Raw genomic sequence first — 18,018 nt, 5'->3', positions numbered from 1 at the left:
AACCTGCCAGCACAGTTTTTATTTTAATGAACATTATCCAACTATTAAAATATATCATTATTTAAATCCTGGCAATAATATAATATGAAATGGCCATTGATTAGAGATATAGACCTAGAAACAAGGAGCTTAACATTTTACCAACAGAACACATCAGGTCTAAGATCTGTATACTATATGTTATATGTCCAGTTACTTAGGACCATGTGTTTTACTCCAAATCGTTAATATCCAGATCACTCAGGAGACCTTCCACCTCATCGTCCATTAATAAGGTCCGAGCAATAGCACCGGTCACAGCATATGGGTCACAGTTAGCGGCAGCCCGGCGATCCTCCAAATATCCATGCTTGTCCTGGCTAACATTCAGGGGAATGCGGACGCTGACTCTACGACTAGCCACAGCAGCTGAGAACGCATGGATGCTGGAGGTCTCATTAAAGCCTGTGAGTTTCCTCTGGTTGTCATGACCACCATGAGGATCTGAGATTGGGATGTGCTGGACATGATGTGCATGCAATTTTTCAATGATCTTCTCCATATGCCTAATATATTAGAGAGAAGCACAAGGACATGCATAAAGGCATAACAATCTGTTTATCTTAGCGTATCCATGAATAAAAATATACTCACTCCAGCCCTCCTTCCGCTCTAGTAGCCTCAGTGCTGAAGTTAGTGTGGCAGCCTGCTCCGTTCCAGTTCCCTGGGAAGAGTGGAAATTACACCAAAATCTTCAAACACTCTGTGCAACAGGAAACGACATCCACAGGTGATCTCCTGCTACAATTCCTTCACACGGACCCACCTGGAACTCCCACTGTACAGAACAAGCAAACATGTTCGCCAGCATAGCACTTATGTCTGAATTACCGCTGGTTTATAAATCTTCACCTCAACTCTGAATATGATCCATAATGAATTAAATGAATGGAGGTTGGAAATTACCTGAAAGGGCTTCACCTCAGCATTGGCACCACAAATTTTGATGCCTGCATAAATGCACGCTTTATAGTGGCACTCTACAAAGTCTCTGCCATAGGCCCTATCTGCACCCACTCCACAATAATATGAATCTTGTAAAAATATTACGAAAAACGAACAAAACACATATTCAATATACAACAATATTCATATAGACAGAAAAATCTGGCATAGATTCAGCTTCATAAGCTACGGAATGCTATGTGCATGAATGTTTATATTTACACAATAATTCATGTGTAAATAGCTGTTATAATAATTAGAACAAACCATATCATTTTGTCTTTGATAATATAAGGCCCAAGCATCTAATTCATTCTGTGTACTCTGACATAAAGTCTTAATTTCTTACCCTGGGGTTTGGGGTAACCCAAACCACGGTCGGAAATCCTTCACCTTCTCCATGATTTTCTTACAGACATGCCGATGATTAGTTTCTACATATAAATGCATAGCAAAATACAATATTGAAACTCAATTTTGAATTAATAAAAAAACTAAACTATTAATCAAATGAGCTTTCTTTGACTTTACCTGCTGGTTTGCGGTTGTTCTTGAGCACCTCACAGAGGGGTCCAGAGTGAAAGGGTCCTGAATATACTTACTGGAACCAGGATCATGGTGCTCTTAGTCACAGAGTGGTATGTGCAAAAGCCATCCACTCTGGAATATCTAGCACAAAAGTTCAGCAAGGTCTAAGATGGGATTTTTGGGAGAACAACCATAAATGCATTTGAACATGTCGATCACTTTTAAATTGTAGACATTTTTCCAAAACAAATACATTCACTTCCTATTCCATGGACTGCTTGTATAAATGTAAATGCTAAACCAGCTTGTCTGTCAAAGCTATTAATTAGGTTTCATTTATGGCATACTATTATTATTATTATTATTATTATTATTATTATTTTTTTAATTTTTTTATTTATTTTTTTTATTATTATTATTATTGTTGTTGTTGTTGTTGTTGTTGTTGTTGTTATTTTTATTTTTGTTTTATTTTATTTTTGGACTTTTGTGTAATCAAACAAAGCAGTACTATCAATGTTTGCTAAAAAACAAACACACAGGTTTAACCATATGAAGAAGTCAGGCTGTGGCTGATTTATTTCTAGTCCAAAATGTAGACTCATGTAGCCTATCACTGATGGTCATGTAAGTTGATTATACAAAATGACAGTGGATACATGTGAAATAGTCATGATTGTCATTAATGTAAGAGGTAGATTGTTAACTCTTTCACCCTATTTTCTCATAATGCCATTTGGAATGAATAGCTAGACTAATCACTTTTGTTTTTGTTGTTGTTTAGTTCTAAATAATTCTCACAGCCTAATTTCCTAAAGATACCCTCAATGCTGCTGGGTTCAGACTCCAAGGTTCGGGTTTTGCTCCGAAGGCTCCGAAGTCTCATCGATCCAAACATAGGTGACCTGACAGAGACCTCCCTGAGGAAGGCTGAGGTAGTAAGAGCACCTTATTTAATTGAGAGCTGACAGACAAGGCAGCACCTGCGACAGTTGAGGTAGACTGAAAATAAGGAAAGTACAGAGATGCTGTAAAAACAGAACAATGGAAACACTGAGCAAGAAAAGCAATGCAGTTCAGTGTTGGTGTGATGTAGTCCAACACAAACTGGACTTTTTTTTTTTTTTTTTGAGTTATTTTTACCACCCTGAAGTTGTTTTAAATTGTTTTCCAATGAGAGGGTGTCTTAGATTATGTGAAGCATCCATTATTGAAATAACATATTAAGAGAATCCCATTAATTTAAACCTGTCCTATTATAAAAAGAAATAATCAACAGCTTCTGAACAGTCAGATTCCAATTCAACAGTGGTGTTTATATAACACATTTTAAGAGTTAACCATCTGAACAGTGCTTGCAAATAAATCGAATAAATCATACAAAGAACACCAAATACTAAGAAAAGACAAAATTATTCAAACATATTTATGCATAAATACATGATAAGTGCATTATCTACACACAACAGAGATTTAGGAGAATAATGCTTGTATTGTTGTCAAATATCCCTCTTGTTCAATTATGCTTAAATATGTTTCAGCCCTTAAATGTTGGCTGTGAAAAAAAAGCCACACCTACAAACAGAACAGAAACAGAACTGTTCATTAAGTACATTCACTTCAGATACTTATCTATTTGCATCTAGTTTGTCTGACACTGACCAACTGCAGCAAAGCACTGATGAGTTTGCATGAAATAGCGCCAAACAAAATTGTTTATAAATTATCTGAACATTGAACATTTTATTACACATTTGTTAGTTATATTTTATATTTGTATTATCAATATCACTGCAAGAAATATGATACAGTGAAACCCATCCACAGAAAATGTTCCTTTTTATGATTTTTATGATGTTGAGTTTTTTATTACTTTCATTTATATATTCTGTATGGTGAAATATCAAGACACAATAAGCCTTGGATCACCAGTGACCTGAAAGATCAATTAAACAAGAAGCAGAATGCCTTCAGGTCTGGTGACAAGGAAGAACTTAAAAGGATACAGCAGCAACTGTCAATTAGACTGAGGGACTGTAAAGACTTGTACCGGCAGAAGAGTAAACTTCAGCAAAACAGCATCAGGGATGTGTGGATGAGCATGACACAGATCACAGGCTTCAGATTGAAAGACCGTCAGCAGGGGGGCAGCTTGGACAAAGCCAATGAACTGAATGCGTTTTTTAACAGGTTCAGCACAGGATCCCCTGCGGGGCCATCCCACACAGAAACAGTCTCGCAGACAAACAAACAAACATCCAAAGGAACACCAAACAGGCTTGCTGAGTATTCCTGACCACAACACCCTAATTCCTACCTCCACTGCATCGACCACATCTTCTTACTTGACGTGATGGCCAACCAGATGAGAAGAGTGGAGTGACTTAATCAAAGCAAGGCTGCAGGCCCTGATGGTATTAGTCCCAGGGTTCTTTAGTCCTGTGCTACTCAGGTGTCTGGTATCCTGAAGTACATCCACAACATAAGTCTGATGCAGGAAAGGGTACCGGTGTTATGGAAAACATCTTGTCTAGTACCGATACCTACGAAAGTCACCCCATCTAGCCTCAGAAACTACAGACCAGTTGCTTTGATTTCACATGTCATGAAGGTGTTGGAGAGAATAGTTTTAGCCCACCTGGTCCCACAGGTAAAACCTGTACTGGACCCATTCCAGATTTGCTTACCAGCCTCATGTGGGTGTTGTTGATACTTTCATCTATCTGCTGCAGTGTGCTCACTCCTACTTGGATGGCAGTGGTGGTACTGTGAAGATCATGTTTTTTTATTTTTCTAGTGCCTTCAACACCATCTAACCATTCCTGCTGAGTGAGAAGCTGCTTAGAATGGGTGTCAGCTCAACCACCAGCACAATCTCCTGGATTGCTGACTACCTGTGAAATAGGACCCACTTGGAATTGTTGACAACTACAAGTATATGAGTGTACACTTAAATGACAGACTGGACTTGAGTACCCACACTGACGCTGTATACAAGAAGAATAAGCAGACTCTATTTTCTGAGAAAGCTCAAATCGTTTAATGTCTGTAACAAGAAGCTGGAGATCTTTATTTACTGTGTTGTGGTCTGCTGGAGGGACAGCATCAGTGCCAGGGATGCCAGCAGGATTAACATTCTAATTTGCAAGGCTGGATCTATCATTGGACACAAACTGGAGATGTCTGAGTCAGTGAGGAACAGGAGGTCACTGAACAAACTACTCTCCATCATGGACAATCTGTCTCACCCACTCTACAATACACTACAGTGTCAGTGGAGCTCATTCTCCAAAAGACTCATACAGCTTTGTTGTCACAGAGAACGTTACAGGAGGACATTAATATAATTTGCAATAACATTGTCTACATATAAAACTATTAACTATATTCTAGATTCAGAAAGTACTTCATATTTATTATCTGCTGCCAGTTTGTACATGTGTACTGTAATGTAAATACTGATATACTGTAGGTGGGTCCTCCATGGATCGGACTTGTTTATCCAGCACATCCCACAGATGCTAGATTGGATTGAGTTCTCTGGAATTTAGAGGTCAAGTTATTGTGCTCATCAAAACTTTCCTGAACCATTTTTGCTTTGTGGCATGGCACATTGTCCTGCTGAAAGAGGCCACAGCCATCAGGGAATACCATTTCAATGAAAGCGTGTACATGGTTTGTAACAATGCTTAGGCAGGTGGTACTTGTCAAAGTAACTTCCACATGGATACCAGGACCCAAGGGTTCCCAACAGAACATTGGCCAAAGCATGGCACTGCCTCCACCAGCTTTCCACCTTCTTCCCATTGTACATCCTGGTGCCATGTATTCCCCAGGTAAGCGACATGTATGCACCTGGCCATTCACATGATGTCACAATTTGGCTCTTGTCAAACTCACTCAAGTCCTTATGCTTGCCCATTTTTCCTGCTTCTAACGCATCAACACTGAGTACGAAATGTTCTATGTGGATATGTGTTACATATCCAAAAACCCTGGAAGTCACATAGACCCGGAAGTGGTTCAAAACTTGGGTGAGGGGGCTTGTTGGTGGTGTTGCCAGCCAAGATGTTAGAGACCTCCAGGTGTTCTCTGATGGGGTTTTGGTGCAGGGTTGTTGGGTTGGGTTCTGTGGAATTCTTCAATCAGGTTGGGTCTAGGATGTCATGGGTGCTGACCCATGATAGCTCTTCAGAGCCATATCCCTCCCAGTCCATGAGGTATTGGAGCTGGCCTTGACAATGCCAGGACTGAAGAAGGGAGTGTATTAGGTAGGCTGGGGCACCTTCAATCTCCAGTGGGGGTGGTGGTTCTGGGTCAGAAGGTTCCCCATTAGAGGGGTTGTGCACCAGTTTAAGGAGAGACACATGGAAAGTGGGTGATATGTGGTAGAAGGATAGGAGCTGGACATGATACAACACTGGGTTGATCTATCTTAAAACTTGAAGTGGGCCATCACTGTAGGCAGACCTTTTGGGGCTATGAGACAGCCACGAAAATAGTGGTGAATCCATTGGAACAAGGGAGTGTTATTTCATCAGTGATAAAGTTAATTGAAAGGGCCGCCAGGGCACTGGGAGAGGTTCAAGGAGCCTAGCGGGAAGCTGATGGTGCGGACATGGCATGCTTTTACTTGGGTTTCAAATTTGGTCTAGCGAAGGCCATTTGGAGGTATATGTAGTCTATGCATACTATGATATAGTTGTTGACTAGGTCCTGGAAGACTTCATTGATGAAGGCCTGAAACACAGTGGGTGCGTTGGTGAGGCCATACAACCTTACCATATATTAATAGTGCCTAGTGCATAGTTTACCATCCATGCCATTTTTGGTGTGAATCAGATTATATGCACTCCTCAAAGTGCACCTTGTGAAGCTGTTCCTAGCTGGGACTAGTGGGAGGTTATAGAATTACTTGACTTGATGCAGGGTCGGAGACCTCTGTCTTTCTTTTCCACTAAGAACAACCCAGTGGCAACAGGTGGGATGGAGGTTTGTACCCAGCCATTAGGGCTTCTTTGATGTAGTCTTCCATGACTTGGTTCTTTTGGAGCAATAGTGGGTAGATTCAGCACAGGTATAGTGTTGGGTAGGAGGTCAATCAAGCAGTCCCAGGAATGGTGAGGGGTAACTTAGTAGCGTGCACTTTGTTGAAGATCTCCTTGAGGTCGTTATATTCCTCAGAGATGGTTGTATGATCTCTGGGTTTTCGATGGATTCACTGCAGCTCTAAGGCGCACAAAGGATACTTACTTTAGGAGAATAATGTTTGTTTAGCACTGTCCCTCTTGTTAATTGTGCTCAAATGAAACATCGAGACTTGAAATTTATTCAGCACTTAATTGTTGGCCATGAAAAAATAGCCACACCTACTGCAAGCTCAGCACTATCTTTCTAAGCAACTTAGACAACCTATTCAAAGCCAATCTATATATATTTTTGTTGTAAAATTGTGTAAGATTAAAAAACAACAAACATATAAACAGACAAACAGACAAACAGTCCTACATGTTATCCCAAGTGAGCAAGCCTGAGGTGACTGAGGCAACTGGGGCAAAGAAAAACTCCCTTAGATGGTATGAGGAAGAAACCTTGAGAGGAACCAGACTCAAAAGGGAACCCATCCTCATTTGGGTAACAGTTGTGTGATGCCGATACAGCATGTGTAGAATATTATGTAAATCAATAAGTTGTTGTCATCCACAGCGCTGCTTTGAATACCCCAATCCTCACAAAGCAGAAGCCGGCTGGAGTTGGTCCATCTCCGGGTGCCACTGGAGCCGGCACAGTCTCTGTATGCCTCGGGATGGGTAGAAGAAGGGAAACAATGGAACAGCATTAGCGTAGCTGCTGTTCATAATATTAGCAGTACTAGATAATAATGTGCATTTAATCAGATGTACTGGAGCACAAGGTTATGGGATGTGTTAAATGTATTCCAGGCTAAAAAGATAAGTCTTTAGTCTACGTTTAAACTGGGAGACTGAGTCTGAGAACAGGAAGACTATTCCAAAGTTTAGGAGCTAAATACGAAAACGCTCTACCCCCTTTTGTGGACTTTGATATTCTGGGAACTACAAAGAAGTCCGGAATTTTGTGATCTTAAAGACTGTGGTGGATTGTAACGTTAGAAGACTGGCTAGATACGTGGGAGCTAAACCATTTAGAGCCTTGAACATAAGTAGTGCTAATTTATAGTCAATTCTAAGTTTAACAGGTAGCCAGTGCAGGGATGATAATATTGGGGTTATATGATCATATTTTCTTGACCTGGTAAGAACTCTGGCGGCTGCATTCTGGACTAACTGTAGCTTGTTTATTGAGGATGCAGGACAACCACCTAGTAATGCATTACAATAGTCTAGTCTGGAGGTCATGAATGCATGGACTAGTTTTTCTGCATCAGATACAGACAAAATGTTCCTAAGCTTGGCAATATTTATAAGATGGAAGAAGGCTGTTTTTGTAATATTGGAAATATGATTTTCAAAGGACAAGTTGCTGTCTAATATTATGCCCAGGTCTTTCTGGTCTTTAAAGGTAAGGTGCGCACTGGTTGTTTTCCTGGTGCTCGTGTTTTTGATGTTGCTGCACAGGTACCTGCGATCCTCACCAAGAACATCGGAGCTGTGGTCCTCCATGCTGGCATGAACGACATCAGGCTGAGGCAGACGGAGATCCTGAAGAAGGACTTCAGGAGCCTGGTGGAGAAGGTTCACACCACATCGCCCACAACGAGGATTATCGTGTCAGGACCACTTCCCACGTTCCAGCGAGGAATCGAAAGGTTCAGTAGGCTATTTGCATTTAATGAATGGTTACAGTCTTGGTGTCAAGAACAGAAAATACCATTTGTTGATAACTGGAATGTTTTCTGGGAGCGTCCTTGGCTCTACCGTTCTGATGGCCTGCACCCAAGCAGAGTTGGAGCAGCAGTCCTCTCAGACAACATCTCCAGGACACTGCGCGCCATCTGACTGGTAAGTCATACCTCAGATCACAATTATAATAGCTACTGTTCAACTAGCCAGACTAATACAAGTTCACACATAGCTCGTCCTATAGAAACTGTGTCTGTTCTCAGATTATAGTTTCTCTGTCTTACCAAAACCTGGCTTAGACCAAATGAATACATTGGACTAAATGAGTCTACTCCTTCAGGATATTCATATAAGCATGAGTCCCATCAGACAGGTCATGGTGGTGGTGTTGCAACCATCTATAATAATTCTCTTACCGTTAATCAGAAAACAGGACCCAGGTTTGGCTCATTTGAAGTGCTCATCCTTAATGTTGCACTCTTTGACATACATAAAAAATCCCTACTATATCTTGCTCTGGCCACCGTGTATAGACCCCCCGGGCCCTACACTGATTTTCTTAATGAGTTTGCACATTTACACTCAGATCTTTTGATCAATTTTGACAAAGTGTTAATTGTAGGAGACTTTAACATTCATGTAGACGATTCTAACAATGCGTTAGGACTCGCATTTATAGATCTACTAAATTCCTTTGGGGTTAAACAAAACATTAATAGACCAAGTCATCATTTTAATCATACACTAGACTTAGTTATATCACATGGGACTGATGTTACTAATATAACCATTCTATCTCAAAGCAATGACATCACAGACCATCACCTGTTAGTGTGCAGTCTACCTGTAGAACATATTAGACATGTCTCTCCACGTTATAAACTTGATAGAAAATGTAGAGTGTCTGCACTTTTAAGTATGAGTGCTATAAGTGTCAAGCATTGTTTCTTGTAGTTAAGTGTACTTGTTAAACAACACCTGAGTAAATTGTTAACTTGTTGAAGTTGCAGTTTTACAAAAAAAAATGTTTTAGTTAGTGTGACATCGTAGATCAAATGACAATGCCATCATGATAGTTTGTAGTATTTCAGGATTGTATTCACACTACACACGTACACCAATCAGGCATAACATGATCACTTCACCACTGACAGGTGAAGTGAATAATACTGATTATCTCCTCATCCTGGAACCTGTTAGTGGGTGGGATATATTAGGCAGCAAGTAAACAATTTGTCCTCAAAGTTGATGTGTTAGAAGCAGGAAAAATGGGCAAGCGTAAGGATTTGAGCAATTTTGACAAGGGCCAAAATGTGATGGCTTGACAACTGGATCAAAGCATCTCCAAAACTGCAGCTCTTGGGGGTGTTCCTGGTCTGCAGTGGTCAGTATCTATCAAAGGTGGTCCAAGGAAAGAAGAGTGGTGAACCGGCGACAGGGTCATGGGCGGCCAAGGCTCATTGATGTGCATGGGAAGTAAAGGCTGCCCCAAGTAGTCTGATCCAACAGAAAAGCTACTGTTGCTCAGATTGCTAAAAAAAAGTTAATGCTGGTTCTGATAGAAAGGTGTCAGAATACACAGAATACAGTGCATCAGTGTTTTGCGTATGAGGCTACATAGCTGCAGACCAGTCAGGGTGCCCATGCTGACCTCTGTGCAACACCAAAATAGTCAATATTCAGGCGAAGGGTCCCTCTGGCAGGCAGGAACAAGGTTAGCAGGTGTAATTGTGACACCAGGTACACCTCTAGGTGTTCTCCTTGGTCAACCCTGGAATCTGAGGCCTAGTCAGTCAGGGTGGGTGATGTGAAATTCGAAGGGGAGGGCTGGGTCAAGGATGTTGTGCACTTACCCATGCTCTTTCTTCGGGCCCATACTATTCCCAGTCCCCATGGCTGTACACTTCACAGTAGGTATTGCAACTGGCCCCTCCTTTTCTGAGAGTCCGATATTGTGTGGACCAGGTATGCCGGTGCAGCATCCACTTCTAAGGGCGGAGGCATTGGAGTGGGGTTGTCACTGGTGTGGGTGGATTTAAGAAAGGGGACATGAAAGGACAGTGCTATGCAATAAGCTTCTGGCAACTCTAATCTATAAATTACCCCGTTAATTTGACGAATGATTTTAAATGGGCCAATGTACCTGGCACTTAATTTTCGACAAAGAAACCGGAGGTTTAGATTTTTTGTAGATAGCCAGACCATTTGTTCCACCTGGCCATTAGCTTGAGATAGCTAGATGTAAGGCTCACATCAATACCCAGTTTTTTGCAGAGTGCCTTCTACACCTGGGAGGTGAATTGTACTCCTCTTTCAGAGACAATGTCTTCAGGGATGCCAAAGTTTCAAAAAACATGTTCAAATAGGGTGGTGGCAGTTTCCATGGCTGTGTGGTAGGCTTGTAAAGGGATAAGTTTGCAGGCCTTTGAGAATTGGTCAACTGCCATGAGAATGATCATGAAGCCATGAGAGGTTGGGAGGTCAGTAACAAAGTTGACTTAAACATGAGACCATGGTCGTTGAGGTGACTGGGACAGGTTTCAGAAACCCAGTTGGCAGTTCTCTGGGCATGCAGACTTGGGCAGGCATTGACATATGCATTGATATCCTTGAAAAATGAGGGCCACCAGAATGTTTCCTGAACATTTGTAAAGTTCATTGAATGCCCAGGAGTCCAGAACTGGGCATGGTATGTACCCATTCAATGGTCCACTGATTGAGGGTCATAGGGAAATATTGGCATGAAGGGGGGCATTCTTGGGGTACTTCCTCCTCCTACTGAGCCCGCCAAATTTCCTCCATGATGATCCAATGGATGTGGGCAACAACGATTGAGGGTGGCAGTATAGTTTTCTGGGATTCCACTTGGATGTGGTCATGCTGGTGGGAGAGTGCGTCCGCCTTGCTATTTTTGGAGCCAAGTCTGTATGAAACTGTAAACTGAAACCTGGTAAAAAAAAAAAAAAAAAAAAAAAAAAAGAGGGCCCATCGTGCTTGTCTGGGATTAAGTCTTTTAGCTCCTTTCATATATTTCAGGTTCTTGTGGTCGGTAAGTACTTGGAATGGGTGAAGGGCCCCCTCCAGCCAGTGCCTCCAATCCTCTAGTGCCTCCTTTATAGAAAGTTGCTTAATGCTGGTGGGTATGGGCCAGTCCATAACTGCATTCACTTTGCTAGTATCCATTTATACCCCCTTGTGGTTGATGACATATCCCAGGAACATGATTGTGTGCTGATGGAACTCACATTAATAAATACTCATAGGGGCCCCATGCAGTTACGAACACAGTTTTCCACTTATCCCCTTCTCAAATGCGAATCAATTTGTATCCACTTCTAAGGTCCAGCTTTGTAAATATTCTGCCGTTTTTAAGTTGCTGTAATGAACGAGGTACAAGGGGTAAAGGGTAAGGATGTTTGACAGTAAAAGCGTTGAGCCCTTATAATCTATGCAAGATCATATTCCCCCATCTTTCTTTTTAACAAAGAAGAAACCTGATGCTGCAAGTGATGTGGAAGGATGAATGAAGCCTGCTGCTAGAGCCTCCTCCATATATTTCTCCACTGCAGCAGTCCCAGGGGTGATGGGGGGGGGTAGTTTGGTTGTGCGCTCCTTGCAAAAAACATCTTTCAGGTCTTGGTATTCCTTGGGCATGGGCACACTTTTCATGGTGTCTAGGCTTTCCACAGAGGTGGAGCGGCATGGTACCTCTAGCTGCCAATAATATTCCGGGCTTGTGTTACCAGGGAAAGCCCAGCATGATTTGGTTAGTGGGGTAGGAAGTGATGAGCAGGGTAATTTTTTCAGAGTGAAAGAGTCTAATCTGCATGGTGAGTGGGATTGTTTGATGAGTGAAGATCAGTTGGTTATCCAGCTGGCACATAAGTGTCTGATTTGGCCACAGTAAAAACACAATCGGTAATGCTGACGGCCTTCTTGTTCCTCCAGAGAGGTTCGGGAACGGCTAATCTGCATGGGTTCAGATGTTTCCACACATAGCTGGGGAATTCTGTTATGAGGCCAGTTGAGGTAGACTGAAAATAAGGAAAGCACAGAGATACTGTGAAAACAGAACAGTGGAAACACTGAGAAAGTAAAGCAATGCAGTTCAATGTTGGTGTGATGTAATCCAACACAAAGTAGTTATTATTACCACCCTGAAGTTGTTTTCAATTGATTTCCAGTGAGACAGCGTTAATTTTAGCATGTCCCGTTAAAAAAAGAAATAATCAACAGCTCCTGAACAATCAGATTCAACAGCGGTGTTCTTATAATACAATTTTAACCATCTAAATAGTGCTTGCAAATAATTAGATAAAACACACATAGAACAATAAGAACAATAAATACCTATAACAGACAAAAATATTTAAACATACTTATGCATAAATACATAATAAGAGCATTCTCTACACACAAAGGAGACTTACTTTACATTTGTTTGGCACTGTCCCTCTTAAAGTAGCTTAAGTTTCTTTAAGTGTGTTCAAACAAAACAGATAAACCTGAATATGCTTCAACACTTAAATGTTGGCTGTGAAGTAAAAAAAAAAAAACCCAAAACAAAACACATAGCCACACCTGCTGCAAGCACATTCCTAATCCTCCCAATCCAAACATTTTTGAATGTAAAATTGTGTAAGATCTGCTTCTTTCTTTATCCAAAACATGACCTGATTCATGTAACATGTAAGCTAACTTAAAAAAAGAAACTTGAGAGACAACTGCCTGAATACATTTAACAAACAGAACAGAAACAGACCATGACAAAACTGTTCATTAAGTCATTAAGTCCAGTCTAGTTTCATTTACTTCACAAATAAACAATGGAGTGATCTGTAAGAAATGCTTAGCAAGACCCATGGGTTTCATTGGCTCGATTAAAAAAAAAAAAATATTCTGGTGACAAACGAATAAAACTATTATTCTGGTGACATTAAAAAAACAAAATCGTTGATTGTGACACATCATGAATTTATTAGTGCATTCATGCATTAACTCTGACTTTCACTGATATGTGCAAAAATTTATTTTTGTTTTGCAAAATGCAACAATTTCTGACAGAGAAAATCTATACACTAAACAAAACAAGGTAATAAAAAAATAAAAATAAATAAATAATAATAATAATAATAATAATAAGAAGAAGAATTTAAAAATCCCATTATAGTATGTCTAGTATTTAAGGAACAAATATTTGCTAGATGCTACTTTTAAAAAAATAAAATTGTGGCTGCCTTGCCTGCTTATGACCTTTAAAATCCTTTTAGTATGAGCTGCACATTTATTTGAACAGAATACAAAAAAATTGACAGCACCAGATCATTGATTGCACTTTAAAAAGTACCTGAATAAGAATATTGATTGTTTAGCCACACATTCTCTACATGACTGTAGCATTAAATTAATCTCAGATTAAAACACATCTATTTGTGGAATGGCTTAAGCAACCTATCTGTCATTATTATTAGACCACAAGCTGATTGTTTTTTCTGTCAGTAGGTCTAGGTAGGTCTAGAGGATTTACCTAGGAAAGACTAAAATACGATAAGAAACCATATGTCATGTAAGAAACCCTAAACAACTCTTTGATGGTGAGTTTAATACATTTGTCAAAGATTATTAACAGGGACTCTATACCACAACTTGTATATGACTCGAGCTCCTCAAAAGTCATTGCTTGCATGTGCTGCCCCCTTGTGAAATCTGTTGTGAAATAAAGTGATCAGTTATCTCAATTTTTTTAAACTAAATCTTTAGCTTGTACATGTGTGCTTATCCAAATCATCTCATGGCCAGGAAATTAAATAAATAAATAAATAAAATGTAAAAAAAAAATGTACCCAATATTTCATTTTCAATGTATTCAATATTTCCATATGTATTACTGTTATTCGGAGTGTTTTAGTCCAAATTGTTAATGTCCAGATCACTCAGGAGATCTTCCTCCTTGTCCTCCATCAGGCAGGTCCGAGCAATAGCACCAGTCACAGCATATGGGTCACAGTTAGCGGCAGGCCGGCGATCCTCCAAATATCCATGCTTGTTCTGGCTAACATTCAGGGGGATGCGAATGCTGACTCCAGGACTAGCCACAGCAGCTGAGAACTCATTTGAGGTCTTGTTAAATCCTGTGAGTCTCCTCTGATTGTCCTGTCCACCATGAGGATCTGAGATTCTGATGTGGTGGATATGATGTGGACGCAATTTTTCTATCATCTTCTCAATATACCTAATATAGTGGAGAGAATCACAAGGACATGCATAAGGGAATAAAGATGTGTTTGTGTATCCATGTATAAAAATATACTCACTCCAGCCCTCCTTCTGCTCTAGTAGCCTCAGTGCTGAAGTTAGTGTGGCAGCCAGCTCCTTTCCAGTTTCCTGGGATGGGTTTGGGGTCCAGAGTGACGATTACACCAAAGCCTTCACACACTCTGTGCAGTAGGTAGTGCGCCATCCAAAGGTGAGCTCCTGCTACAGCTTCCTTCACATGGACCCACCTGGAACAAAAATATTCAGCAACATGTAACATGAACCATTTAAAAAGTCCATATTTAGATTTGGTGATTTAAATCAAAAGTTGGTTCCGTCTAAACATCCCTAGTACTCTACTACAGGCAAAAAGCAGTATACCAACAGTATGTCTGAATTCCCAGTATTCATAAAACAGTAGATGGGAAAAATACCCAGATGACCTTCTGCTTCCACCAAGATTCTGCAGTATAGAGCAAATGCACACTATGATATCCTATAATGGAATAGGACAGGCATGGAAGAGCTGTTTGAACCAGTTTGCTATAGGTGTATAGACCATCGATAATCACCCTACTGGAGAGGGCAACATTACCCAAATGGACCAAATTACTTGCAAGTTTGGACTTTTACATAATTTCTTCTGTCTCCAATCCCTTCATATTGCGGTCCCCTTGGCTCCACCAATGCAATCCTCAATTATCCTGGCACTGTAAAGAACTTGTGTGGTGGTCCCCATTTTGCCAGGAGGACAACTGCCTACAACATCGCTTGACACGCCATTGCCTAACGATCTCAGTGGAGAGCCCTGAGAGTCAGGGCCTGATCAACATCCCAGTGGAATACCAGGACCTGGCCATAGTTTTTAACAAGTAACAAGCCACTAAGCTGCCCCCTTGTCCCTGGAACTGCTCCATCCTTTCTTGCTATCAGAAAGCCAAGCCATGGAGAATTACATAGTGGAAGCCCTAGCAGTCGGGTATATCCCCCTCTCTACATTGAAAAAACCTCTATGTGAAGGCAGAAAAATGTGAGTTCCAGACAGACACCATTTGGATCCTTGGATATACACTATATTGCCAAAAGTATTCGCTCACCTGCCTTGACTCGCATATGAACTTAAGTGACATCCCATTCCTAATCCATAGGGTTCAATATGACGTCGGTCCACCCTTTGCAGCTATAACAGCTTCAACTCTTCTGGGAAGGCTGTCCACAAGGTTTAGGAGTGTGTTTATGGGAATTTTTGACCATTCTTCCAGAAGCGCATTTGTGAGGTCACACACTGATGTTGGACGAGAAGGTCTGTCTCTCAGTCTCCGCTCTAATTCATCCCAAAGGTGTTCTATCGGGTTGAGGTGCAGGCCAGTCAAGTTCATCCACACCAGTCTCTGTCATCCATGTCTTTATGGACCTTGCTTTGTGCACTGGTGCACAGTCATGTTGGAAGAGGAAGGGGCCAGCTGAAACTGTTCCCACAAAGTTGGGAGCATGGAATTGTCCAAAATGTCTTGGTATGCTGAAGCATTCAGAGTTCCTTTCACTGGAACTAAGGGGCCAAGCCCAGCTCCTGAAAAACAACCCCACACCATAATCCCCCCTCCACCAAACTTTACACTTGGCACAATGCAGTCAGACAAGTACCATTCTCCTGGCAACCGCCAAACCTAGACTCGTCCATCAGATTGCCAGATGGAGAAGCGCGATTCGTCACTCCAGAGAACGCGTCTCCACTGCTCTAGAGTCCAGTGGCGGCGTGCTTTACACCACTGCATCCGACGCTTTGCATTGCACTTGGTGATGTATGGCTTGGATGCAGCTGCTCGGCCATGGAAACCCATTCCATGAAGCTCTCTGCGCACTGTTCTTGAGCTAATCTGAAGGCCACATGAAGTTTGGAGGTCTGTAGCGATTGACTCTGCAGAAAGTTGGCGACCTCTTCACACTATGCGCCTCAGCATCCTCTGACCCCGCTCCGTCAGTTTATGTGGCCTACCACTTCGTGGCTGAGTTGCTGTCATTCCCAAACACTTCCACGTTCTTATAATACAGCTGACAGTTGACTGTGGAATATTTAGGAGCGAGGAAATTTCACAACTGGATTTATTGCACAGGTGGCATCCTATCACAGTTCCACGCTGGAATTCACTGAGCTCCTGAGAGCGACCCATTCTTTCACAAATGTTTGTAAAAACAGTCTGCATGCCTAGGTGCTTGATTTTATACACCTGTGGCCATGGAAGTGATTGGAACACCTGATTCTGATTATTTGGATGGGTGAGCGAATACTTTTGGCAATATAGTGTATCATTAGTCAATGAGGGGTGGAAATGGATACAAAGAAAGTACAAATGTTGATAAAATGGCCACTACCCACCAATGTAAAAGTACTACAGCATCTCTTGGGGTTTGCCAATTTCTACAGGTGCTTTATAAAGAACTACAGTTCCATAGTGTCCCTGCTGACCTCACTACTTCTGGGCAAACCCAGACATCTCTACTGGACTGAAAGTGATGAAGCTGCCTTTGAGAGTCTCAAAGTAGCTTCACAACAGCCCCTATTCTGAAGCACCCTAACCCAAGCAAACCATTCATTGTAGAAGTTGACACCTTCATCTGCCGAGTAGGGGCAGGTCTATCTGAGCGTCATGGGGACCCCAGTGCCCATGTGCCTTTCACACCTGAAAATAAACCCCCACAGAATCAAATTATTATGTTGGCATCAGAGAACTTCTATTAATCAAGAAAGCCTTGGAGGAATGGCAGCATTGGCTTGAGGGGGCAAAACACCCATTCCAATAATAACAGAATCTTGAATATCTAAAAAGTGCCAAGAGGCTCAACTCTCATCACACCAGGTGGGCCCTATTCCTCTCATGGTTCCAATTTACCGTGACCTATCGACCAGGAACCAAAAATGCACTTTCACAGCACCATGACTCCATAAACCAGCCACCACTCCAGGAATCCATCTTGTCCTCAGCAACCATTATAGCCCCTGTACACTGGGACCTCATGGAGAATATCCAACAGGCTCACCAGTCAGAAGTGCTTCCTCCTGAGTGTCAGCCCAATAAGCAAAATGTGCTGACTAGCCAAGTGCCAAGTTCATCCAGTGGGTGCATAAGGCCCGCAGTTCAGGCCACCCAGGAATTCAGCAGACCACCACTCTCATTCAGAATTCACCTCACAAATAAAAAATAGTGTAATCTTTAAGAAATGCTTATCAGTTAGGATCTAGTTTTTCTGTTGCTGCAAAACACAGCTGAGCCATAAGGAGTATATACATAGATATACATGATATAAATGATATAGTTGATTGGATGGGAAGAGGGATGCCGAGGGGTAAGGTAGGGAAGTGAATCAACAACATACACTTGCAAATTTTTAGGAAGAAAATCCAATTCTAGGAAAGAGTCTGTGAAAAAAA

General features: G+C 41.4%; 1 protein-coding gene and 1 pseudogene across 1 annotated transcript; both read right to left on the bottom strand.

Moving 5' to 3' along the window:
• Positions 1-211: 211 nt before the first annotated feature.
• Positions 212-5,359, bottom strand: LOC131369146 (glutamine synthetase-like; annotated as a pseudogene).
• Positions 5,360-14,237: 8,878 nt separating this feature from the next.
• On the bottom strand, positions 14,238-17,578 carry LOC131369145 (glutamine synthetase-like). Its single transcript, XM_058415609.1, has 3 exons — positions 17,523-17,578; positions 14,648-14,836; positions 14,238-14,565 (listed from the first exon to the last, which is right to left on the bottom strand). Exons 1-3 carry the CDS (start codon positions 17,576-17,578, stop codon positions 14,238-14,240), a joined length of 573 nt encoding a protein of 190 aa, XP_058271592.1.
• Positions 17,579-18,018: the final 440 nt, after the last annotated feature.

This window comes from Hemibagrus wyckioides, linkage group LG18 (genome assembly GCF_019097595.1).
Source record: "Hemibagrus wyckioides isolate EC202008001 linkage group LG18, SWU_Hwy_1.0, whole genome shotgun sequence".
Lineage (NCBI taxonomy): Eukaryota > Metazoa > Chordata > Actinopteri > Siluriformes > Bagridae > Hemibagrus > Hemibagrus wyckioides.
The sequence above is the reverse complement of the archived record's forward strand: the minus strand, read 5'-3'. Positions and strand labels throughout refer to the sequence as shown.

Bases quoted from the DNA above. Each gene is read 5' to 3' on its own strand.
- LOC131369145 (XM_058415609.1), bottom strand. From the start codon at position 17,578: ATGGTTGCTGAGGACAAGATGGATTCCTGGAGTGGTGGCTGGTTTATG. The intron at 14,837-17,522 runs GTGCTGTGAAAG...TTTTTGTTCCAG, and splicing joins GGCTGGTTTATGGAGTCATG to GTGGGTCCATGTGAAGGAAG. The intron at 14,566-14,647 runs GTGAGTATATTT...CCACTATATTAG, and splicing joins AGAGCAGAAGGAGGGCTGGA to GTATATTGAGAAGATGATAG.